Source organism: Podarcis cretensis (assembly GCF_951804945.1).
Source record: "Podarcis cretensis genome assembly, chromosome: 18".
Lineage (NCBI taxonomy): Eukaryota > Metazoa > Chordata > Lepidosauria > Squamata > Lacertidae > Podarcis > Podarcis cretensis.
In genome coordinates, this window is record NC_137188.1 from 11,311,176 (window position 1) to 11,331,451 (window position 20,276).

At 49.1% G+C, this 20,276-nt stretch overlaps 2 protein-coding genes across 6 annotated transcripts in view; one reads left to right on the forward strand and one right to left on the reverse strand.

Moving 5' to 3' along the window:
* GAMT (guanidinoacetate N-methyltransferase) overlaps positions 1–20,276 on the reverse strand; it is a 245,576-nt gene that overhangs the window by 154,288 nt on the left and 71,012 nt on the right. The gene's annotated exons all lie outside the window — the stretch shown is intronic.
* Positions 4,344–20,276, forward strand: part of TJP3 (tight junction protein 3) — a 65,901-nt gene continuing 49,968 nt past the window's right edge. Inside the window, exon 1 of one of the 4 annotated variants that reach the window (XM_079960503.1) lies at positions 4,344–4,495. Coding sequence is in view for 1 of the 4 variants with exons in the window: in XM_079960502.1 (XP_079816628.1) it covers positions 19,822–19,833 (12 nt within the window). In the remaining 3 variants the exon portion in view is untranslated. Of the gene's footprint in view, positions 4,496–11,775; positions 12,224–14,940; positions 15,051–19,806; positions 19,834–20,276 lie in introns of those variants that run through there. The other 3 variants (XM_079960504.1, XM_079960505.1, XM_079960502.1) reach the window with 3 other exon arrangements.

A 20,276-nucleotide genomic window follows, 5' to 3' on the forward strand; every position in this document is an offset into this window, starting at 1 on the left:
TGCTTAATATGCCTTTACACGGAACCTTGAGGACTATAATCTTGCTTCCTTTCTAAGGAAAGGGCAACAACTCAGCATCACAGGACTGCAGAGTTTGAGGGGACCCTCAGGGTCATTCAGTCCAACCCCCTCTGACTGCCAGAAAATTCCTCCTGATGTTGAGTCGGAATCTCCTTCCTTGCCACTTGAAGTCACGGGTTCAAGTCCTACCCTCCGGAGCAGGAGGAAACAAGCTTCCATGAGACGGCCCTTCAGATATTGGAAGATGGCCCTCAGGCATCGCCTCTTTTCCAGGCTAAACACACCCAGATCCTTCAACCGTTCCTCATCAGGCTCGGTTTCCAGACCCTCGATAGCAAAGGACCCAGTTTCGACCCCTTGCCTGCAACTCCAGAGCGCCTCTGCTGCCAGTCAGTGTACACAAGCCTGGGTGGGCCAGGTGATCAGACAGAGGCCACGCAGCGAGATCCGTGTCAGAGTGGTGACATTTGAACCCTGATCTCCCAAGTTAACACTCTAATCACTGCTCTAGCATTTGGAAAAGAATGGGAGGAAAATCCTGTTAGCTGTTCGCCGGCCCTTCCTAGCCAGCATGACCAATGGTTAAGGTAAAGGGACCCCTGACCATTAGGTCCAGTCGTGACCAACTCTGGGGTTGCGGCGCTCACCTCGCTCTATGGGCCGAGGGAGCTGGTGTACAGCTTCCGGGTCATGTGGCCAGCAGGACTAAGCCGCTTCTGGCAAACCAGAGCAGCGCACAGAAACGCCCTTTACCTTCCCGCCGGAGCGGTACCTATTTATCTACTTGTGCTGGTATGCTTTCAAACTGCTAGGTTGGCAAGAGCAGGGACCGAGCAACGGGAGCTCACCCCGTCATTGCGGGGATTCAAACCGCCGACCTTCTGATCGGCAAGTCCTAGGCTTTGTGGTTTAACCCACAGCGCCACCAGCATGACCAATGGTTAGGGAGGATAGAAATCAGACTCCGAAATGGCTGGAGAGGGGAAAGCTGACTCCCACAGATAACAGAATTTACTATGGGGTGGGGGCAGTGGAAAGGCAAACCAAACAAAAGTCCTTTCCCCCTCCCCAGCCATTAGTTCCCATGGGAACACATTGCCCTCACTTATTTGCTTTTTACATAACAAAGGCGGATTTGTTTTGCAAAGGTTTGAGACCCTATGTCTGCAAAGGAAGCCCCTTCTGGGACTCCAGATTCCTAGAATTGCTAATAGGGAAGGGGACTTTAACAGGTCATCCAGCTCATCCCCATAATTTCCATTCTGCAAAGGGTGGCATTTAACTCCCCCCCCTCCCACCTTTCACACAGGGACGCAGGTGGCACTGTGGGTTAAACCACAGAGCCTAGGACTTGCCGATCAGAAGGTCGGCGATTCAAATCCCCGCAATGACGGGGTGAGCTCCCGTTGCTCAGTCCCTGCTCCTGCCAACCTAGCAGTTCGAAAGCACGTCAAAGTGCAAGTAGATAAATAGGTACCACTCCGGCGGGAAGGTAAACAGTGTTTCTGTGCGCTGCTCTGGTTCCCCAGAAGCGGCTTGGTCCTGCTGGACACATGACTCGGAAGCTGTACGCCGGCTCCCTCAGCCAGTAAAGCGAGATGAGCGCCGCAACCCCAGAGTCGGTCACGATTGGACCTAATGGTCAGGGGTTGTTGCTGTTTAGCCGTGTCCGCCTCTTCGTGACCCCCTGGACCAGAGCCCGCCAGGCCCTCCTGTCTTCCACTGCCTCCCACAGTTTGGTCAAACTCATCTTGGCCTCTTTGAGAACACTGTCCCACCATCTCGTCCTCTGTCGTCCCCTTCTCCTTGCGCCCTCCATCTTTCCTAACATCAGGGTCTTTTCCAGGGAGTCTTCTCTTCTCCTGAGGTGGCCAAAGTATTGGAGCCTCAGCTTCAGGATCTGTCCTTCCAGTGAGCACTCAGGGCTGATTTCCTTCAGAATGGAGAGATTTGATCTTCTTGCAGTCCATGGGACTCTCAAAAGTCTCCTCCAGCACCAAACTGAAAATCACAAATAAAATTTAAAAAAACCATAAGGGCAGAAATTCTGACACAAAAGGCAGTTTGCCAGCTATCGCTTCCCTGGGAGAGACCAGGGTTCAAATTGGCACCGGTCATTCACTCTCAGCCCTAACTATAAAGTTCCAAAAGAAAGTCCATCGCAGAAGTATATATATACGGTACACTGAAAGAGTAAATTCCACCATATTCAGCAAGACTTTACTTCTGCCCCATAAAAAAATGATTTATATGTTTATTTTTTTGGCACTCTTGTCCTACGCCTTTATTGTGCAAACATGAACTTTCTCAGAGCAGGTTCCAATGTCAGAACCTCCCTGCTGCCAACCTGACCTCTTGTGTCTTTTGAGCTGAACCGTGTTTGCTTCGGAGCAGGTACTGGTATTTACTTATTTTTATTCAACCAGATTTACGTACAGCTTAATAAACAAGCAAACCAATCTATAAGCATCTTGCAATAAAACAGTATAAATGTTCGATATTCAGAAAAGCAACGAAAACTGTAAATATAGGACTGAATCCAACCAAGTTATTACTCAGAGCAGAACTGTTGTATCCAAGCTGAGCCAGACTCAAAGTAAGGTACAGTAAAGGTAAAGGGACCCCTGACCATTAGGTCCAGTCGTGACCAACTCTGGGGTTGCGACGCTCATCTTGCTTTATTGGCCGAGGGAGCCAGCGTTTGTCCACAGACAGCTTCCGGGTCATGTGGCCAGCAGGACTAAGCTGCTTCTGGCGAAGCTGAGCAGCGCACGGAAACGCCGTTTACCTTCCTGCCGGAGCGGTACCTATTTATCTACTTTCACTTTGATGTGCTTTCGAACTGCTAGGGTGGCAGGAGCAGGGACAGAGCAATGGGAGCTCACCCCGTCATTGCGGGGATTCGAACCGCCAACCTTCTGATCGGCAAGCCCTAGGCTCTGTGGTTTAACCCACAGCACAACCCGCGTCCCAAGACTCAAAGTAGACCCACTGAAATGAATGGACGTGTGTGGCTAACTGAGGTCCATTCATTTATTCTGTGAGTTGAATTAATGCTGGGAGCAATCCATTAAAACCATAAAAATATCAGATAAATAAACAGCCTTTATTGCTATTGTTTTGGGGTTCCCCCCCTCTCCTTCTAGCAATGCCCTCAACACAGCCATTCTGACAAGGGTCACAGATCAGGTGCTTGGCATGCAGAAAGAAATTGCCTCCATCCTGAAAACTTGGAAAGCCACTGCCGGTCAGAGGAGGGTGGATTAACAGCCTGACTCAACATAAGACAGCTTCATATTGAAACCAGCCTATCGTTTATAACCATGAAGACTAGAAACTAATTTTATTTTAACGGGAAGGACATCAGGAAGAGCTGCTGGACTGTGGAACGGTTTCCCTCGGGAGGTGGTGGTCTCTTCTTCCTTGCAGAGGTTGAATGGCCATCTGTCGTGGATGTTCTAGTTAAGATTCCTGCATTGTACGGGGTTGGACTGGATGACCTTTGGAGGTCCCTTCCCACCGGACAATTTTGATTCCATATGGAATGGAATTTTTTGCATCTGATCCGCGAGCAAAAAAAATAGGATCAATCCCCAGCGGGCTTCTCCTGGCAGGTCTAGGAGCCTCCATCGGCTGTGTTGTTGTTTAGTCGTCTCTGCCTCTTCGTGACCCCCTGGACCAGAGCACGCCAGGCCCTCCTGTCTTCCACTGCCTCCCGCAGTTGGGTCAAACTCATGCTGGTAGCTTCAAGAACACTGTCCCACCATCTCGTCCTCTGTTGCCCCCTTCTCCTTGCGCCCTCCATCTTTCCCAACATCAGGGTCTTTTCCAGGGAGTCTTCTCTTCTCAACAGGTGGCCCAAAGTCTTGGAGCCTCAGCTTCAGGATCTGTCCTTCCAGTGAGCACTCAGGGCTGATTTCCTTCCGAATGGAGAGGTTTGATCTTCTTGCAGTCCATGGGACTCTCAAGAGTCTCCTCCAGCACCAGAATTCAAAAGCATCCATTCTTCGGCGACCAGCCTTCTTTATGGTCCAGCTCTCACTTCCATACATCACTACTGGGAAAACCATAGCTTGAACTATACGGATTTTTGTTGGCAAGGTGATGTCTCTACTTTTTAAGATGCTGTCTAGGTTTGTCATTGCTTTTCTCCCTCGGCTGTAAGCCCCCCCCCCCCGAAAAGACGCTGCCAGTCCGTGCAGGCAATACGGAGCTATAGATGGACCAGCGGCCGGACTCCTTTTAACGAGGCTTGGCGCTCTCCCTGGGCCTGAACGGAAGGGGTTAAAGGCAAGCGGCTCTGCCGCATTCCTGGGCAAAAGGCAGCACACCTGCCCGTCCGGATTGCAGGAAGGAAGGAAAGAAACAAGAGGCGAGGAGGAGGAGGAGGAAAGTCTGCGCTCCGGATCGCCCCGCGCTTCGTTGGGGCTCCTGCGCCCCAGAGCCGTCGCTGAGGAGCCCCCCAGCCCGGCAGGTTAGTCTTGGGGCGCGGGGGGGGCAGCAGGGGGCGCCCCCACTTCCCTACCTAAATCAACCTCTCCAGAAAGCGTCTTTGCGCCCAGGGCGCACGCCGCCTTTGGAGAGCGCAGGTGGCTGAATGGGGAGGGGACGCTGTTTGCGCCCCCCCCCCACTTCGGAAAGGAAGAGAGCCCCCACCCCCGGGATTGCTTCCCAGGGCCCCGATCCCGGCGCTCGCTCCACAGGTGGACTGAGTCTCTTGCAAGTTTTGTGTTTTGTTTTTTGAGGGCGTTCGTTCTGGTCCCTCGGAGTGTAGGCGTCCCCCTACTCGGGACTTACTCCCGAGTAGCGGAGCGCAGTTTCCTGTCCTGACTTGCCTCCAACAAAGTTCCTAAAACGCGCTGCGGTGCATGGGGAAGCGGGGGGCCCATGACTTTCGCTGGGTTTACTCTGAGTAGCACTTACAGGGAAGGCAAACCCTATCCGGCGGTGGGAAGGGTGTCTGCGTAGCAAAGGCGACTTCCTGGTTTCCTGCACGTGGCTCCTGTTTTCGATTCCTCCCCTCCTTCTCAGCCCTCTCTCCCTTTTTAAATTCGCAAATGTGTTTCTTCAACCGTGGATCTTTGCCTAAAGCGCCCAGCCAGCCAGAGGCGAAGTAGATCTTTTCTTTTTGGCAAAGCTGCCCAAATCAAAATAATCCCAGTGACCTCATTTAAAGTCACCCGGCCGCCGGCAAGCCTCACTTACCTGGGAGTCAGCGAGAAGCCCTATTGGGCCCACTGGGGCTGACTCCTGAGTAGGCAGGGATAGGCTTCTGCTGAGTCGCACGAATTTCTTCATCCTTGTTGTTATTTCAAGACACACCTTGCCTCTCCCTCGCGCCCAAGCAAAGGCCCGAAGGCAATTCTGTTAAATGTATGGCTGCATTATAAAATCTTCGTGGCCTTTATGAGAAACCTCGCTTCTCTGGAAACTTAACAGAGGTATACTTTATGTGCGTCCCTTTGTATTTTTGTATTGCATTTCTGTCCTACTTTTAGCCCCCTGCAAGCAGCTGAAGGTGGCATATCATTGGTTCTCGCCCCTCGTTTAATATCTGAGAAACTCAAGATATATATCACATTTTTCCGTGTGTAAGCAAATGTCCGGGATTTTGCGGCGATCGCCCCCTCAAAAGCTTTCCACAGTAAATATAGGGCTGAATCAAATGAAGTTATTACTCAAAGCAGAACCGTTGCATCCAAGCTGAGCCGTACTCAAAGTAAAAAGGTAAAGGTAAAGGGACCCCTGACCATTAGGTCCAGTCACGGATGACTCTGGGGTTGCGGCGCTCATCTCGCTTTACTGGCCGAGGGAGCCGGCGTCCAGCTTCCGGGTCATGTGGCCAGCAGGACTAAGCCGCTTCTGGCGAACCAGAGCAGTGCGCGGAAACGCCATTTACGTTCCCGATGGAGTGGTACCTATTTATCTACTTGCACTTTGTGCTTTCAAACTGCTAGGTTGGCAGGAGAAGGGACTGAGCAACGGGAACTCACCCCGTCGCAGGGATTCGAACTGTCGACCTTCTGATCGGCAAGTCCTAGGCTCTGTGGTTTAACCCACAGCGCCTCCCACATCCCTTTCCTCCAGGTCTAAAGGTAAAGGGACTCTTGACCGTTATGTCCAGTCGTGGCCGACTCTGGGGTTGCGGCGCTCATCTCGCTTTACTGGCCGAGGGAGCCGGCGTACAGCTTCCGGGTTGTGTGGCCAGCAGGACTAAGCCGCTTCTGGCAAACCAGAGCAGCGCACGGAAACGCCGTTTACCTTCCTGCCGGAGCGGTACCTATTTATCTACTTGCACTTTGACGTGCTTTCAAACTGCTAGCTTGGCAGAAGCAGGGACTGAGAAACAGGAGCTCACCCCGTCGCGGGGATTCGAACCGCCGACCTTCTGATCAGCAAGTCCTAGGCTCTGTGGTTTACCCACAGCGCCACCTTTGTACTCAAAGTAGACTCACTGAAATGAAGCAGCATGTGTGGCTAATTGAGACCTGTTCATGTATTCTGTGAGTTGAATTAATGCTGGATGCAATCCATTAAAATCATAAACATATCAGATAAATAAAGAGTGTTTGTTGCTGCTGTTTTGGGGGTGTTTTCCTCTACTCCCAGTAATGCCCCAACACAGCCATTCTGACAAGGGTCACAGCTCAGTGGTAGAGAAGGGTTGTTCTGAAAATTGCCCCCATCCACTGCCAGTCAGAGGCAGTGGTAATACAGCGCTCATAGATTAACACTGCAGGGCTCAGCAAACTTTTTCAGCAGGGGGCTGGTCCACTGTCCCGCAGACCTTGTGGGGGGCCAGACTATATTTCGGAAAAATAATAATGTACGACTTCCTATGCCCCACAAATAACCCAGAGATGCATTTTAAATAAAAACACACATTCTACTCATGTAAAAACACCAGGCAGGCCCCACAAATAACCCAGAGATGCATTTTAAATAAAAGGGCACATTCTACTCATGTAAAGGTAAAGGGACCCCTGACCATTAGGCCCAGTCGTGGTCGACTCTGGGGTTGCGGCGCTCATCTTGCTTTATTGGCCAAGGGAGCCGGCGTTTGTCCGCAGACAGCTTCCGGGTCATGTGGCCAGCAGGAGTAAGCTGCTTCTGACGAAGCAGAGAAGCACAAGGAAAGGCCGTTTACCTTCCCGCCGGAGCGGTACCTATTTATCTACTTGCACTTTGACGTGCTTTCGAACTGCTAGGTTGGCAGGAGCAGGGACCGAGCAACGGGAGCTCACCCCAACATCGCGGGGATTTGAACCGCCGACCTTCTGATCGGCAAGTCCTAGGCTCTGTGGTTTAACCCACAGTGCCACCCGCATCCCTATTCCACATGTAAAAACATGCTAATTCCCGGACCGTCCGCGGGCCAGATTTAGAAGGCGATTGGGCCGGATCCGGCCCCTGGGCCTTAGTTTGCCTGCTCATGATGAATAACTCAACATAAGGCAGCTTCATATTGAAATCAGCCTCTTTCATTTATAACCATGCAACACGGAGTTGGTCTGCCAATGGGCCCACTGTCTGTAGTTGGGCAGAAGAGCTGGAAAAAATGTCAATAGATTTCAGATTTGTCAACCCATCTGCTCCTTGGGTTTCAGATAGTAAGTGTCTAAGAAACCGAGGACACAAATTTTCACAGCCCTCTAGCGGCTATGGTGGCTCGCTTACCAAATGTCATGTATTTAGCGTTAACAGTGGAAGTGTACCAGCCGTACCTTGGATTCTGAACGCCTTGCGAGTCAGAACGTTTTGGCTCCCGAACGCCACAAACCCGGAAGTGAGCCGGTTTGCGAACGTTCTTTTGGAAGCCGAACGTCCGTCGCGGCTTCCGATTGGCTGCAGGATCTTCCTGCAGCCAATCGGAAGCTGCGCCTTGGTTTCCGAACATTTTGGAAGTCGAACAGACTTCTGGGACGGATTCCGTTCGACATCCGAGGTACCACTGTACTTGATTCTGACCAAACTAAGCCGCCTCATATCTCAAATCTGACCCCTGATTTCATATACAGTGGTACCTTGGGTTACATACGCTTCAGGTTACATACGCTTCAGGTTACAGACCCCGCTAACCCAGAAATAGTGCTTCAGGTTAAGAACTTTGCTTCAGGATGAGAACAGAAATTGTGCAGCGGCAGCAGGAGGCTCCATTAGCTAAAGTGGTGCTTCAGGTTAAGAACAGTTTCAGGTTAAGAACGGACCTCTGGAACGAATTAAGTACTTAACCCGAGGTACCACTGTATTTTTATTATAAATTTTATTTTTCACTTTTCCAATGTAATACGTTTGACATAAAGACAACCCAATCTTTCCCAACAAATTTATATATATATATTTTGACTTCTTTTGCAGTTTCTTACATTGTATCTCTTCCACTACTCCGATTAATAGTTACCGTATCTTTCATCGATTACAGTCTAAACTGTAAACTGTTTAATTATTATTTGCTGATACAGTATTTAATTTTAACGTTTACTACTAGGTTCTGATGGATTGTTAAATATTGCTTTGTTTGATATGAGTTGTTTATTTGAAAGTTACTGTGACTCTTTATATTGGATCAGATTTTTACTGTTAATGCTGGATGTTTTTATTTGGGTTAGAAACCGCCCAGAGAGGTGGGAGCAATCCAGGCCAATGGGCTGGGTATAAATACAGTGGTGCCCCGCAAGACGAACGCCTCGCAAGACGGAAAACCCGCTAGACGAAAGGGTTTTCCGTTTTGGAGGCGCTTCGCAAAACGAATTTCCCTATGGGCTTGCTTCGCAAGACGAAAATGTCTTGCGAGCTCCTGTGGGTTTCCCCCCTCCCCCCCTTTTTCTAAGCCGCTAAGCCGCTTATCAGCTGATCCGCTAAAAGCCGCTAAACCGCTAATAGCGCTAATCCGCTAAGCCGTCAATGGGCTTGCTTCTCAAGATGAAAAAACCGCTATACGAAGAGCCTCACGGAACGGATTAATTTCGTCTTGCGAGGCACCACTGTAAATTGTTATTGTTGTTGTTGTCTTTAAACATTCATTTTAACTGTTTTGTTTAAGTTAATCCTGCTAATATACTTACATGTGTACTGTACAATAGCATTTCAAATAATCCACAAATTTCCCCCAGTCTTTTATAAAGTTTCCCCCTTCTTGGTTCCTTATTGTTCCTGTAAACTTTGCCTATGGGATGAGAGTCTTCTTTCAATTTCTGAGCATATATCCTCCTGGCTGCGGTCGTAGCAGACATAAACAGTTATGATTTCATATAGATATTTTTAAATAGTCCACAAAAGGCCTCCCATTTGTCTCTAAACAGATTTCAGGTTTTTAATGAGGGGGTGCTGAATGGATGGTCCACCCCCTCTACTTTCGCTGCAGTTTTGAAAAAACATAAGCTCTTTGCAATATGGACGATCGGCTTCAGGTCCTGGGGATAATTCTTACTATTTATACGCTGGCCATCTAACTGGGTTGCCCCAGCCACTCTGGGTGGCTTCCAACAAACTATTAAAACACCAATACCCTCAAACCTTCCTGTGCGGCCTGTTGTTGTTGTTGTTGTTGAGTTGTGTCTGCCTCTTCATGACCCCCTGGACCAGAGCCCGCCAGGCCCTCCTGTCTTCCACTGCCTCCCCCAGTTTGGTCAAACTCATGCTGGTAGCTTCAAGAACACTGTCCCACCATCTCATCCTCTGTCGTCCCCTTCTCCTTGCGCCCTCCATCTTTCCCAACATCAGGGTCTTTTCCAGGGAGTCTTCTCTTCTCCTGAGGTGGCCAAAGTCTTGGAGCCTCAGCTTCAGGATCTGTCCTTCCAGTGACCACTCAGGGCTGATTTCCTTCAGAATGGAGAGGTTTGATCTTCTTGCAGTCCATGGGACTCTCAAGTGTCTCCTCCAGCACCAGAATTCAAAAGCATCCATTCTTCAGCGATCAGCCTTCTTTTTGGTCCAGCTCTCACTTCCACACATCACTACTGGGAAAACCAGAGCTTTGACTATACGGACCTTTGTTGGCAAGGTGATGTCTCTGCTTTTTAGGATGCTGTCTAGGTTTGTCATCGCTTTTCTCTCAAGAAGCAGGCGTCTTTTAATTTCGTGGCTGCTGTCACCATCTGCAGTGATCATGGAGCCCAAGAAAGTAAAATCTCCCACTGCCTCCATTTCTTCCCCTTCTATTTGCCAGGAGGTGATGGGACCAGTGGCCATGATCTTTGTTTTTTTGATGTTGAGCTTCAGACCATATTTTGTGCTCTCCTCTTTCACCCTCATTAAAAGGTTATTTAATTCCTCCTCACTTTCTGCCATCAAGGTTGTGTCATCTGCATATCTGAGGTTGTTGATATTTCTTCCAGCAATCTTAATTCCGGCTTGGGATTCATCCAGTCCAGCTTTTCGTGGCCTAGCATGGGACAATGTGAAATTGTCTGATTTTTCTTTTAAAGAAGCAAACCATCTGAGCAAGGTTCAGTCGCATGTGCATTCTGGGGGGAAATGCTTCCCCCGAGGTGTTTCGGAGAGCTGGCTTTTTAAGATCTCTGCCCCGAGGACCTTGCAAATCTGTAAATGGAGAGGGACACTACCGCCAGAGTTGAAATGAAGGCAGCGGAGCCTAAGAGGTTAAGCCAAAGGGGTCGATTTCTGAGCCAGTCCTTTGTTTGTTTGCGATCTAGCTGCAATTCTGAGCTCCGAGAAATGGATTTGTAAGATCCTGTGGGATTTTCCTAACCCACCTGCCCCGGTCTTTGTGTCTGTTTGAGTTTGCTAACCTCAAATAATCTAGATTTCCCCTTTCACAGCCACCTGTCAATATTTGCCACTGAGAGAAGTGGAATGCAACTGGGCAAAGGTAGATAGGGAAAGAGGGATAGATGATTGAGGGGCAAAGGTAAACCCTGGATTTTCAGGCTTATGAGACTAAAACTGCTGCATGGAGCCACTGTTTACCTGCTCCTATAACTCACATAAGTCCCCGCTGGCGCAGGTTTTGGATTTCATTATTATTGATAATAACATTTCTATACACCCTTCATCCGAGGATCCGCAAGGCGGTTTGCAATATAAAACACGCAAAAATACACAGCATAATAACAAACAAAACAATAGGGCCCCCCCCCAGCTGACAGGTTTCCAAGCTTTCGGACTACAACTCCCATCGTCCACCGCTAAGCTAGCAGTGGACGATGGGTATTGTACTCCAAGACGCGTAGAGGGCACCAAGTTGGGGGCTGCACTCTTAGACCCAAGTCTACGTGTTTTTAAAATTTATTTTATTCTTTTGTTTTGCAAGGGTTCTATTCTGCTTGGTTGCAACGGAACCTCAAAGAAGAATAAAACAGGGAGACTATATATTTTTTTAAAGCAGCTTAAAACGTTCAGAAAATAAAATCGAGGACAAGCTAATAAGCGGATGAAAAAACACACGCCTACGTTCCGCCTGCCTGGGTAGGCTTGCAATATAAAACACACACAAATACATAGCATAACAACAAACAAAACAATAAACCCCCCCCAGCCGACTGGTTTCCAGCTTTCGGACTACAATGCCCATCGTCCACCGCTAAGCTAGCAGTGGACGATGGGCGTCGTAGTCCGAGACGCCGTAGAGGGCCCCAAGTTGGGGGCTACACTCTTAGACCCAAGTCCACGTGCACATTCCTGCACTGCAAGGGGTCGGACTAGATGACTTCCGGGGTCCCTTTCCCCCTCTACAATTCTAGGATCGTGCTGCGGCATCCTGCCCTATCGAGCGAAAGGAAAGTCCCGCAAAGATAGCATTGCAGCAGTCCAGCCCAACAGCAGCCGGCCTCTCCCGGTCCAGCCTTATTTATTTCCGTAGCTCCATCCTGCAAAATCTCCCGGCCTCGATTCCGCTACTTGGCAGCAGGAGGGAAGACCTCCAAAATCCTGGCCGGCAGCTGCCAGCCCGTGCTGGCGACAACACAGAGAGAGAGGGAGCCGACTCCAGATAAGGCCGCTTCCGGTGTCCGGCCCCGGATAGGATTTCAGCCTTTGTTGCTTTCTCAGTGTCCTTGTGGTTATCGGAAACCCCCGGTCCGTCGTGAGCCGGCCAGAGGCAGATCTTGGGAGATGTTTTCTTTGCGAGAGGCAGCCAAGAATTCCCTGTTTTTGAAGTTTCTCTGCACTGAGCGAATTTCCTTTGGGGGCCTCTGCCAGCCGGCGAGGGAACTGGAGAGTTCTGGCTCCACCTGGAATCTAGGTGTGTCTTTGGGGAGGGTACACCTGTGCGCTGAAAGAGGTGGGGCCCGGGGTACGGAAGAGGAAGGAAAACCAGAGCCGACAGGCCAGGGGGAGAGAACCTGGAATATAAATATATATATTCTGGAAGCCTGCCTTCGGTCGGGCCTGGGCAAATCTCTTCGGGGCTGCGGACAGGTGAGCACACCTGTTTCCCACCTGGCAAAGATGTTTGGCCCAAGCTGGCTCTAAGCACCATGGCCGTACGATTTCAGGCAAGTAGATTTTGCGTTATGTGTTAGCCTTCGCCTCACGACCTACTTCCAGCGTGCAAAAAAATACGGGCTTATCTCTGAGCCGGGAGACGAGGAGGTTTGTCTGCCCAGCTTAACGACATTCTTGTTTTCTACATTTTTTTCTGGCAAGCAGTTGCGGGAGGAACGTGTAACCCAAGCCGTGTTTACTTGAAAGGGCTGCATTCAAGGCAGGAGCCTGGGAACCGTAGTGTGTAGCTGCACGCTACAGTTCCCCAGATTATTTTCCCCCTGGGGTGTGTGTGCTTTAAATGTGCAACTTTAATCTCACGGCCGTTTGAGGCAGGCACCTAGCTGTCAACTTTCCCCTTTTCTTGCGACGAATCCTATTTGGAATAAGGGAATTTTAAAAAGGGAAACGTTGACAGCTATGGGCAGGTGGGTTGTTAATTTGGGGGTGAGGGCCTGGTGCTCTGGACACGCTCAGAGGTATCCCCTTTTCTTTCCGGGTTAGAGCATTTAGATTAATGCAGGGCATCCCACGCTTTTTGGACACGGAGTTGGAAAGCTGTGTCTCTGGGTACGTGCAGAGTGCATTTTGCCATGGAGTAAAGAGGACTGGGGTTGTGGGTTTTTTGGGGTGGGGGGGATCCTGGATTTGGAGAATGGAAAAAGCGGGTTGTTTCTTTCTCGTGCGACGAACTGCGGTTTAGGAGTCAACCTCTCCCTGCCACTGAAGCTTTCCACCTTGTTTCCTTGTAAAACAGACAGAAATCCAACAGGTGTGTCTTGTCTCCTGGCATGGAGAAACTGCCAAATGTGGCCTCTTGGCCGGATATTAACCCTGCCGTTTGGAAAGGGCAGAGGAGCGAAGCTCTGTTTGGGTGTTGGCTATGCGTGAACCACTCCAGGTTCTCACTAGGAGAACAAAGGGGACTTCCTGTAGTTTCAGTGTCCCAGGAATGTGGGATTGGCCTTTCTGTGAGAGTGGCTGTTTACCCATTTTGGGCCTGGCTCTCCAGGTGAGGACAAGGGTGGCGCTGTGGGTTAAACCACAGAGCCCAGGGCTTGCCGGTCAGAAGGTCGGCGGTTCGAATCCCCGCAACGACGGGGGGGGGGAGGGGGGAGAGACCCCTCTCTCTGCCTGAGACGCTGGAGAACGGCTGTCGGTCAGAGCAGGCAGTATTGGGGCAAGGCGGCGACCGGAGAATTACACATGGGCACTAGAGGATACCTGTGGATCAGACCACCCATCAGACATCCCCTCTCCCCTCCTTTGTGTCCAGAAACTGGTGTTCAGGAGCCTTGCTGCCTCCAACCGGGGAAGCCGACTATAGCCATCATGCCTAGTGGTCACCGAAAGCCAGACTCCCCTCCTCCGTGAATTTCCCTTGCCCTCTTTTAAAGCCATCCAAGTCGAGGAGGACCATCCCGGCCTCCTGTGGCGGGAAGTTCCATAGTTTAACTATGAGTTCTACGAATCGTTAAGAGTTGGAAGGGGTCGCCTTCGAGTCCCCTGCAAAGAAGGGATTTCTTTTATGGAAAGATGTTAGGCCGGGCACATATAATATTTTTATCTTAGGCCGGGCACATATAATGATTTTGCCCGCAGTTAACCGGAAGCTGTACGCCGGCTTCCTCGGCCAGTAAAGCGAGATGAGCGCCGCAATCCCAGAGTCATCCGTGACTGGACCTAATGGTCAGGGATACCTTTACCTTTACCTTTTAAGTATTTCATAGACCCCTCTTTCTTTCTTTCTTTCTTTCTTTCTTTCTTTCTTTCTTTCTTTCTTTCTTTCTTTCTTTCTTTCTTTCCCTCTCTCTCTCTCTCTTCCTTCCTCTTTCTTTTCCTTCCTTCCTCCCTCCCTCCCTCCCTTCCTCCCTCTTTCTTCCTCTTTCTTCCTCTTCCTTCCTTTCTTCCTTTCTTTCTCCCTCCCTCCCTCTCTCTCCCCCTCTCTCTTTCTCTCTCTCTCTCTCTCTCTCTCTCTCTCCCTCCCCCTCTCTTTCTTCCCCTTTCTCTTTCTTTCTTTCTTTCTTTCTTTCTTTCTTTCTTTCTTTCTTTCTTTCTTTCTCTCTCTCTCTCTCTCTCTCTCTCTCTCTCCCCCTCCCCCTCTCTTTCTTCCCCTTTCTCTTTCTTTCTTTCTTTCTTTCTCTCTCTCTCTCTCTCTCTCTCTCTCTCTCTCCCCCTCCCCCTCTCTTTCTTCCCCTTTCTCTTTCTTTCTTTCTTTCTCTCTCTCTCTCTCTCTCTCTCTCTCTCTCCCCCTCCCCCTCTCTTTCTTCCCCTTTCTCTTTCTTTCTTTCTTTCTTTCTCTCCCCCTTCTCTCCCCCCCTTTCTCTTCCTCTCCCTTTCAGCAACATTCGCCACTTCCTTTCTTCAGCCACCTTGACCTAATTTCACCACGAATTATTCCCCCACACACACTTCTTCCAAAACTTCTTGGAATGCTTTATCTGCCTGCCGGCAGTTAAGTTATTTATTTCTTTAAAGAGAGCCCGTTTTTTCAGCCAAAAGAGCTGATCCGCTTATCGAAATACCTCCATGCTTCTGAGTGGCAGATTTAAAGGCGTCATTATCGCCTTAGACCCCCACCTGAGGTAAGCCAATTATTACAGACCCTATATACCCTGTGGAAAATAAAATAAATTAAATAAATCGGGGCTAATAAAAAAAGCTCATTTTTAAAAGCAAGCGTAAACGGCTCCCTTCTTCAATTAGAAGTAAAGAGGTTGCTTTAAATAAAAAATTTAAAAAACACTGGCTTGGATTGCATTGATTTTGGGGAGGGGGCAAATAGTGTGTTGCTTGCACCCTGCAAGTTACGCGTGATAGTGCTTTGTTTTGCAGCAGCAAATCCCACGCAAGGGGTCATTTAGGGAAATAAAAAGGGCTGATTTTATAGAATGGTAGAGTTGCAAGGGAACCCTAGAGTCATCTAGTCTGACCCCCCGCGATGAAGGCATCATTACGGCTGCCGTACAAATCTATGGTTAAAGTTGAATCCTAACAAGACAGAAGTACTCTTTTTGGGGGACGGGGGAGGGCAGGTGTGGGGGACTCCCTGGTCCTGAATGGGGTGACTGTGCCCCCGAAGGACCAGGTGTGCAGCCTGGGAGTCATTTTGGACTCACAGCTGTCCATGGAGGCACAGGTCAGTTCTGTCTCCACGGCAGCTCCATCTGGTACGCAGGATGAGACCCTCCCTGCCCTCAAGACTATCTGGCCAAAGTGGTGCATGCTCTGGTTATCTCCTGCTTGGACTACTGCAATGTGCTCTATGTGGGGCTACCTTTGAAGGTGACCCGGAAACTGCAACTAATCCAGAATGCGGCAGCTAGACTGGGAACTGGGAGCAGCCACCGAGACCACATAACACCGGTCTTGAAAGACCTACATTGGCTCCCAGTACGTTTCCAAGCACAATTCAAAGTTTTGGTGCTGACCTTGAAAGCCCTAAATGGCCCAGTATCCCTGAAGGAGCGTCTCCACCCCCATCATCCGGCCCGGACACCTGGGTCCATCTCCTGAGGGCCTTCTGGGGGTTCCCTCCCTGCAAGAAGCGAGGTGACAGGGAACCAGGCAGAGGGCCTTCTTGGTGGTGGCACCCGCCCTGTGGAACGCCCTCCCATCAGATGTCAAGGAAATAAACAACTATTTGACTTTTGGAAGACATCTGAAGGCAGCCCTGTTTAGGGAAGTGGTTGATGGACTTCCATAGTTCCAGTTACAGATAGGTAGCCGTGTTGGTCTGCCATAGTCAACTTAGTTGGTCTTTAAGGTGCTACTGGAAGGAATTTTTTTATTTTATTTTGACTATGGCAGACCAACATGGCTACCTATCTGTAACTGATTTTAGAATGTATTTCAATTAATTGATTGTGATTTTATGTAAACTGTCTTACTTTTACTGTTGTTAGCCTTTCTGAGCCCTGCTTCGGCTGGGGCAGGCGGGATATAAATAAATTATTATTATTATTATTATTATTATTATTATTATTATTCTGCTGGGAGCCGCCCAGAGTGGCTGGGGAAACCCAGCCAGATGGGCAGAGTATAAATAATAAATTGTGGTGGTTGTTAACGCAATTGTAGAAATCTATGGTGCATTTGGGTTCTGGTCACCTCTCCTCAAAGCGGACATTGGAAGAAGTTCAGGAAAGGGGCAACTTGGATGATCGATAGGATTGAAAGGTTTGGGACTATTTAGTTTTAAAGTCAAGGGGCGTGAGGAGCAACATGATTGTTGTTGTTTAGTCGTTTAGTCATGTCCGCCTCTCGTGACCCCCTGGACCAGAGCACGCCAGGCCTTCCTGTCTTCCACTGCCTCCCGCAGTTTAGTCAAACTCATGCTGGTCTTTTCGAGAACACTGTCCCACCATCTCGTCCTCTGTCGTCCCCTTCTCCTTGCGCCCTCCATCTTTCCCAGCATCAGGGTCTTTTCCAGGGAGTCTTCTCTTCTCCTGAGGTGGCCAAATGAAGGGGTGAATGGATGGTCCGCCCCCTCTACTTTCGCTGCAGTTTTGAAAAAACATAAGCTCTTTGCAATATAGACGATCGGCTTCAGGTCCTGGGGATAATTCTTACTATTTATACGACGGCCATCTGACTGGGTTGCCCCAGCCACTCTGGTTGGCTTCCAACAAAATATTAAAACACCAAAACCCTCAAACCTTCCTGTGCGGCCTGTTGTTGCTGTTGTTGAGTTGTGTCCGCCTCTTCGTGTCCCCCTCCCCAGACCACGCCAGGCCCTCCTGTCTTCCTCTGCCTTCCGCAGTTTGGTCAAACTCATGTTGGCCGCTTCGAGAACACTGTCCCACCATCTCGTCCTCTGTCGTCCCCTTCTCCTTGCGCCCTCCATCTTCCCCAACATCAGGGTCTTTTCCAGGGAGTCTTCTCTTCTCCTGAGGTGGCCAAAGTCTTGGAGCCTCAGCTTCAGGATCTGTCCTTCCAGTGAGCACTCAGGGCTGATTTCCTTCCGAATGGAGAGGTTGGATCTTCTTGCAGTCCATGGGACTCTCAAGAGTCTCCTCCAGCACCAGAATTCAAAAGCATCCATTCTTCGGCGATCAGCCTTCTTTATGGTAGCAACATGATAGAAGTCCATAAAATTCTGCCTGGCGTTTAGTTATTAGAATCTGGCTGAAAAAGGAGCAGCAAGCGAAAGATTTCCCTCTTTGCCACCTCACCTGCTAGCTGCTATTCCCCAGTGCCCAGCGCTTCAACTTCCATAAATACCCAACTCTTATTATTGAGGGGAAGTGCGTGGAACAGGTCTTGATGTTTCGATTTCTGGGAATGGAGTTGAAAGATGACCTAACCTGGGGAGAAAACAGCAAAGACCCGATGAAGAGAGCACAGCAGAGGTTATATTTTCTGAGAATCCTCCGGAAAAACAATCTCTCCAAGGACCTCTTGATGGCATTTTACCATTGTACTGTGGAGAGTGTATTAACTTATGGTCTCTGTGTGTGGTTTGGGAGCTGCACGGCCAGGGAAAAAACAATGCTGTCCAGGGTTATAAAGACTGTGGAGAGAATAATTGGGTGCACTCTTCCCACCTTGGATCAAATCTACGCTTCCAGGTGCCATAAGAAAGCGCAGGATAGTGCGCACCCCGGAAATGATCTCTTTCAGTTTCTGCCTTCTGGAAGAAGGGTTATAAAGACCAGGACCAGCCGCCTGAGAAACAGTTTCTATCCAAATGCGATTTTGGTTTAAAACACAGTGTAAGGTAGTCTCTAGGGACGTGGGTGGTGCTGTGGGTTAAACCACAGAGCCCAGGACTTGCCAATCAGAAGGTCGGCAGTTCGAATCCCCGCAATGACGGGGTGAGATCCCGTTGCTCGGTCCCTGCTCCTGCCAACCTAGCAGTTCGAAAGCACGTCAAAGTGCAAGTAGATAAATAGGTACTGCTCCGGCGGGAAGGTAAACGGCGTTTCCGTGCGCTGCTCTGGTTCGCCAGAAGCGGCTTAGTCCTGCTGGCCACATGACCCAGAAGCTGTACGCTGGCTCCCTCGGCCAGTAACGCGAGATGAGCGCCGCTACCCCAGAGTCAGCCACGACTGGACCTAATGGTCAGGGGTCCCTTTACCTTTAAGGTAGTCTCTATGGGAGTATATTGTATTTAAAAATGGGGTATCAGAGTTTTTAGGGGGCTAACCAGGCTGGGATAGCAGGCTTGTTGGTTTCTGAATGTCTGGTGTAGATTTTCAATTTCGTTGTTCTGTATGGGACAATGACAATAAAGATTATCGTATTGTACAGTGGTACCTCGGGTTACATATGCTTCAGGTTACATACGCCTCAGGTTACAGACTCCGCTAACCCAGAAATAGTACCTCAGGTTAAGAACTTTGCTTCAGGATGAGAACAGAAATCGTGCTCCAGCGGTGCGGCGGCAGCAGGAGGCTAAAGTGGTGCTTCTGGTTAAGAACAGTTTCAGGTTAAGGACAGACCTCCGGAACGAATTAAATACTTAACCAGAGGTACCACTGTATCGTATCTGAGCTGCGGTGTGCCCTGGAGGGATCCTGTCTATCTCTTTGCAGGAGAAAAAGGCCGATTGCTGGCTTCTAGCCCCTGTTTGGCTCGTGCTTCTGTGAGGTCACGGAATGTCCCCAAGCATTCCAAGTTGGCCGGGAAGGCAGGGGAGGAGAAAGGGAGCCGTCGGGATGCCAGTGGCTCGCTTGCCACGAGGAGCGTGGAGTTGTTAGTTCGGCTGGGACGAAACTCTCGTGAACAGGGGTCCCAGGGGTGAGAGCAACTTGGTGGGGGACATCTTGAGCTCGAGGGGCAACACGATTCCTGCATTTTCACGGGGTCAGCCTAGATGACCCTCAGGGTCCCTTTCAATGATACAGTTCTGCGATTCTATGCCAGAAGGGAAGGGTTGTGGAAGTAAGGGGCAGGGTATTGGGTTGTTGCTTTTATTTTGATTATATATTTTGTGGTTTTGTATTTTGGTTTTGTTCTGCGAACCGCCCTGAGACCTCTGGGTATAGGATGGTATATAAATTCTAATAATAATAATAATTAATAAATAATGGGCGATGGATTAATGAAAGGGAGTATGTGGGTGGTGTTTGTTTTTAAATTTAATTTTCATTAAACATCAATCAACATCAATTTACACATAGCTCATCATTTTAACTTAGACAATACTTATAATACAAACTACATTACAAAACCAACACACCTTGGACACGAACTTCCATTTCTTCTCATTGTACTAATTTACATTTTGTTAATCTGTAGACAGTTCATTATTCTTATTATTTTTTCCCATTTCTTATCAAGAACATTCTGCTATAGACTTTCTTTGTATTTCAAGATTCATTCTAAGTCTGCCCGGAATTGACCGTTGTCACAATGGTTTTTAAGGTATTCTTTAAACATTGTCCAGTCTTTATTAACTTTCTGTACTGAGTTCCCTCTTAATCTCCCTGTCATCCTTGCGAGTTGTAAATATTCTATCATTTTTGCTTGCCAGTCAGTTTTTGCGGGGTTATGTTATCACTTTTCCAGTGATTTGCTATTAAAATCCTAGCCGCTGTGGTTGCGTTCATGAAAAGAAGTCTACGATTTCTCTTGATTTCCATGGACATACCGTATTTTTTGCTCTCTAAGACTGACTTTTTCCCTCCTAAAAAGTAAGGGGAAATGTGTGTGCCTCTTATGGAGCGAATGCAGGCTGCGCAGCTATCCCAGAAGCCAGAACAGCAAGAGGGATTGCTGCTTTCGCTGCACAGCGATCCCTCTTGCTGTCCTGGCTTCTGAGATTCAGAATATTTTTTTTCTTGTTTTCCTCCTCCAAAAACTAGGTG